The sequence below is a fragment of the Montipora foliosa genome, chromosome 11 (assembly GCF_036669935.1).
Source record: "Montipora foliosa isolate CH-2021 chromosome 11, ASM3666993v2, whole genome shotgun sequence".
NCBI lineage: Eukaryota > Metazoa > Cnidaria > Anthozoa > Scleractinia > Acroporidae > Montipora > Montipora foliosa.
The window spans coordinates 29,102,547-29,108,205 of record NC_090879.1 but is presented as its reverse complement, the minus strand read 5'-3'; the positions used below and the strand labels follow the sequence as shown (position 1 = coordinate 29,108,205).

The following is a 5,659-nucleotide window of genomic DNA, read 5'->3' as shown; positions in this document are numbered from 1 at the left end:
AAAAATTTTAATGTTACACTCACTATGGCTGAAGATGATGTTTGAAACACCGAAACATGTTCCGTAAATTCAAAAGTGTGGTTGTATTTTTTAAAGTAAATAGCTTTGTATTTTAAAGCTTTTTACAAATATTGTTGATTAATTATCTTTGAAATATGCGCTGTTACTCGCAATTTCATTTTTGACTTTCAGTAACACTTGTTACGATCTCATCGGTCTCTCCCACATTTCAGTTTTCCGTGCAAAAATACTTTTGAATTAGTAGGCACCGTCGCTAAGTCAACAAACCCATCTTTTGTTATTCTGTACACATATATACGCGGGGAATCCGATGATGCCTCCTCGGGTTTCCGCCTCTGGGCCGAAACTAAAGCCTAAAATAAGAGAAAAAGTCTTTCAAAAGTGTGGAAAATGCAGATTTTCCGAGATTTATCAAAGGGGATACTAGGAAAAATGGCTGATTTTTCAGGTAACCTTCCAGATACCATGAAGCCTAGAAACGAAGAAGAAAAGTCGTAAAATATATATCATGTTTTTTTTTTTTTAAATTTGTATTCCGATAGCGGTGCTACGAGTATAAGGTCAAGGGGCTTGTCACATATTGTTTAGGGGCCGATTAATCTCTCCCTTACTGTCTAGGTCAGCTAAGTAAAAGAGAGTGACACTGTCTCGTCGAATTAAGTATTTCAATGCATATTCCTGCGTCTGTCGTGGTAAAATACTAAAGTGTCGGAGTTTTTTTTTTTTAAGAAACTGTTTCGTTCAAAATTTCTGGTTTAAGTGGCATGTAACGTTAAAAATCTCTAATTTACATCTCAGGCGGAAAGAAGGAAAAGATATTGGACGCCCGCCAATGTGTTGCTCTTTATTTGACATTCATTGCGTCAGTCATCCCTGATTCTTAGAAATTTCTGACCTCGGGGAGGGGGAGGGGTTTCTAGGAAAACGTTTCTGTCCAAAACAAACCTTTCCTCACACAATCATCGGTTTTTCAACAACGTTTACCAAATTCTTCTCAAGTCAAGGGCTTCGAGACAAGATCAAGTAAGGTATGGATTTTTGTATAAAAATGAGAGGCAATGTGTAAGCAAAGACGCAAAAGCTTTAGCACAGATTAAACTGCAATGATTCCCTTGATTTTGGTAACCCAGCAATTTGTTTAGCTAAGTAGAATCAACAATAAGCATTTTTGCGATGCTCTCTCTGGTTAAGAAATTCCCATTAACTGTTCACGTTAGTTGTAAGAATCTCCAGCGAGTACCCTATTTGTAGGTAAAGACGCAAAGGCTTTATAAAAGTTCGAAAACCGTTCGTGAAGAAAATTTTCTCCACTTGCTCTCTCGTGATGTCAGGAGCTAGTAAGGAACTTCCCGTGCTCGCGTCGACTTCCCTTAGGGGCTGTTACCGCGCAAAGCTCTCTCACTTACAAATTACTGCAGTCCAAAGCACAAGATTCTCAAATCTTTTCCGAATGCATAGCTTACCGCCGGATGGAATTGTATCCATGCTGTAAATAAGCGCTTAAAATAATATTGAAATATTAAGATGAGGAAATTACTAACAAACCTCTCCAAAAACTACAGCATTCTGTGCGATGTAACTGGGTTTTGGCAATGGTGTCCACTGATCACTTCTTCGGCGCTAGTTAGCATAACAAAATTTGTAAACTCTACTCGTGTTTAAGAATTCTTGATTACCAAAAGTTATTGTGCTCAGATCTGAACATTTAAAAATGGCCTGCTTAAATATCAACTCGAAGGGTCACTTTCCCAAATCCCAAACACATATCACAGACGAGATTTAGTCACTTTACCCTTCACTCTTATCCCCCAAATATTTTTGCCGTATTATGGGGGGCATGTGACTAGCATGATAAAAGAGGATCTATGATCTACAGCTTCGCTTACAAATCGTTGGGGAATCACTTAACTACAGGTAATTATGGTTCCAGCTCTAAAACCGCCTCTTCCCCTCTTCACCTTCCGTCGCCTTAAAAGATGAATTCAAAGTTAAGTATTTATTTCGTCGCTTCAAAAATCAGCATAAAAGATATTTGACTGTAGAGGTGTTCACAAAACAATTAGGGAAATATATTTGCTGTGGCTAGAGGAGTATTCTTTTGTTCTGCATAATAACATGATCACTTATGATTCACTCTCGTCGAACAAGTTATTTCCGGCATGTCACAACCCGAGATATGACCTTAGACATGTTTGCTCCTTTGACGTTCGTTTTAATATCTACAAGGAAAGGAATAGTGTTATCAATTTACAATGCAAACGTTATGATGAATAATACTAACAAGGATTTACCATGTGGAGTTTTAATTCAGCCTTAAGTTTGGCTGCAATGAGTAACAATAAATAAGCTAGCTATCTAAACAAAATAAATCTACAAAATCGCGTTCAAAATGTGTACAATACAGGCTCTCTCGTGGTCCTACTGCCAATACACCTTACTATCCCCACTCTATTTGCAGCTCAATAGGAACCTTCTAAAATCGGGTGTCGTGTTATCATACTGGGTGGACTAATATCTACTTCATTAAGTAAGAAAAGAAAGTTTTGGCAGACTGTTTTGAACTGTTTATGGAGGCTCGAAAGGTTCTCCACAGGTAACAGTGGGTTTTCCAATGCAAAAGGACTACAACATTGTCGATCCTTTAACTAGAAAGTTATTAATATTTGACCACAATACTACTGTCAGGCAATTTAAGGGTGTCTGCGAGTCGCAATTGTTGTCATGGCAACGGTACGGCACTGCTAAAAGTAAAACTTGATTTACGGAATTTATGAAAACGCTGTTGGAAGAGTCTAGGTCTCACAACGATCATGCGTTGGTGATTTTGTTTCTTCCAACCCAGTACACGGAGATACGTAAGAGCTGTGCGATTTCGATTTCGATTTTACCATTTGCCCAATTACCCTATTCAGCACTACAGTAGTCAAAGTGAGTTTGTACTAGGACGCAATTATCATGAGGTATTTACCAATCCTTCACGCGGCACAAAATTCCTGACAATTTCAGTTTAATTGCGTTAATGCCATCGGCAATTTTTCAGATATCATATCATGTCATTTATACACGAGTTTCGCGGAAATCTGCTTAAATGTAACATATTTACTCTTTATGCTCTTGACCTTAGAAACTAGTGTATCTATTACATAGTAATGCTGTGGTACGTTTTGTTGATAGTGACGTCATTTATCATTTGTAACCATAGCAACGGTGTGGTGGGACTTATTTTGCTTTCTTCTTCCCCGATAAACTCCTGCTTCAACTCTTAGGGGCATTTAGCATTGACTCTTTACCGTCGTTCGTACGAGTGGCAATACATAATTAAATCAAAAACTTTTAAGGTTGTGGGATGTGAATTACATGTACTCTGCTTGCCACTGGAAAGATCCCATGGGTGATGTAGAAAGCCTTCGTTTCACAAACCCCATTTGTCATTATAGTGTCGTGGACTGTACGGCCCATTCCTTCCCAAGAGACCACTGCGCAAGCAATCTCAATCATCCAAATTTGGGCGGTCATGCGACTATAGGTAACCAGAGACCAGGGAGAAGAAAAGCGGCCGTGGGTTTAGCCGGTTGATGTTTTTGGTCAGGCGACCATCATAAAATAATTAACAAATAATTAAAATTAATAAATTAATAATTAATTAAAATGATAGTTGAGGTTTTTGGTCAGGCTAAAATAATTCTCTCATTCTCTCATTCTATCAGCTGTCAAACAAGGTGCATAAATCCTTAGTGGACGTCTCTCAATATCGTGGCATGGAAGTTCGCATCAGTATTCCAGAAGGCATTCATCTTCCTAAAGAAGGCGAGGTCAAACACGTGGAATTTGTTGGCAAAGACGAACGTGACTATCGCTTTGGGTATAAAAAACTGGAAAATACTCGGTTTTTTAACTATCTGGAGCATCGAATCGGACCCGATTTTCGTGATGAGATAATGATTGTCACTTTTAACTCGCAGATGGAGGAAGAGGCAAACATCGCCTTGTGTAAACGTGTCTTAAAAACCGGAATTTTTTGTGACAAGAAGAGTTTTAATTTCCTCGGTCATTCTTACAGTCAAATAAGAAAGAAAACATGTTTCATGATGCATGGTACTGAGGACAAAATTCAAAACCACTTACAAACGTTTGGTAACTTTACTGAACAGAGCAATGTGAGTGTGCGCGCAAAGAAGATTGGCTTGTTGTTTTCGCCATTTCTACAGCACGTGGAACTAACAAAGGAACAGTGTGATGAGGTTTTAAAAGTCAAGAAATTTGGCTACGGCTTTATGTCTCGAGGGCTTGCATCAAAAATATGGGAGGCGGGTTTCTTGCAACGACTCAACTATCCCGAACCCAGCGCACTATTAGTTCACTATCAAGGTTCCCAAGGCATGTTAGTCTTGAAGGAAGACAACATGAACGATCATCATCCTCGGCAAGATCACGTCGACGAGTCAGTCAGGCAGACAGACCGGACCGTGTATATTTTGGATTATTCGCAGCCAAACACAAACGCATATCTCGACGCCAAACTGATCATGCTTCTAGCGGCCCGCGGAGTTCAAGTTGAAGACCTCAGGACTCTTCAAAAAGACTATTACAGTCTGTTAGAAGATATGATGCGCGATGATGAAGCTTCCATTGACTATTTCCTGCAGCTTACGGGCCGAACTACCGAAGAAGAGGTAGCCACTCTGCTACGACGCGAAGTAAGTTACATAGTTGAACAAGAGTCATCGGGAGGTGAACTTCCACATGTCAGAATTTTGATTCCCAAGGCTAGGGTGGTGTATGGTGTCTGTGACCCTTACGGGAAGTTGACTTCTGAACAGTGTTACTTCAGACCAACCTTGCTGTGCGAACAAGGAAAGAAATTTGAGCCAGAAAAGAAAGTTTTTGTAGCGCCTATTCCTTGCTATTATCCTGGAGATACACAAGTGTTAGAGCTCATTCACGACAAGGAAGAGTACAAAACCCTAATTGATTGTTTAGTTTTACCCGCCTCTCTCGCGTTCAATTGTGGCGGAGCGTATCTACGTGGAATCAAGTTCATTGTCTGCTGGGATCCAACGCTTATTCCAAAACAAAAAGTAAAACCCATATCGCACAAACTCACTTATTTTGATACAGTGTCTGATACCTTGGCTAAATGTCGATCGTACCTCCAGAGCCCCCTAAAGAGCACGAAAGATCTACGCAAGGAACTGATTGACCACTTTGCCAGCTTTAAGGATGATTTGACGATTCAGATTGAGCGGACCTACATGAGTCTCGCCGCAAGAGAATCTGGACTTTCACAAACCCAGTGTGAACAGCTCAGCAGGATGTTTTACCAAGCAACCCACTCGATGGTTGATAAAGACGCTTTGATGAAAAAACTCGATGAGTTGACGTCGGATGAAAGTGTAACCGCTTCCAGAGCTGGAGAGTCACCTACAGAAACAGCCTATCTTCTTGATGACATGGAAGGAGAAGAAACGGAGGAAGAGTTGAGGACAAATCGTGGTGAAAGTTCAGGGGGATTGCTCAATTACTGCACTTGTAATCTTCTCCAGAGAGATCGAGAATTTCACGTTAATGGCAAGATTTTAAGCGATTTCAAGTTAGAAGCGATTCGTTTTGTCCAAAAAGCGAAACAAAATCATTATAT

At 40.0% G+C, this 5,659-nt stretch overlaps 1 protein-coding gene across 1 annotated transcript in view; it reads left to right on the top strand.

Annotated features, from left to right (window-relative positions):
- Window positions 1-979: 979 nt before the first annotated feature.
- LOC137975373 (uncharacterized) overlaps window positions 980-5,659 on the top strand; it is a 6,177-nt gene continuing 1,497 nt past the window's right edge. The window contains exons 1-2 of the mRNA XM_068822481.1: window positions 980-1,044; window positions 3,729-5,659. The exon at window positions 3,729-5,659 is cut by the window's right edge and continues 1,497 nt beyond it. Of these exons, the coding sequence (XP_068678582.1) occupies window positions 3,780-5,659 (1,880 nt within the window). The 5' untranslated portion in view covers window positions 980-1,044; window positions 3,729-3,779. The remainder of the gene's footprint in view (window positions 1,045-3,728) is intronic.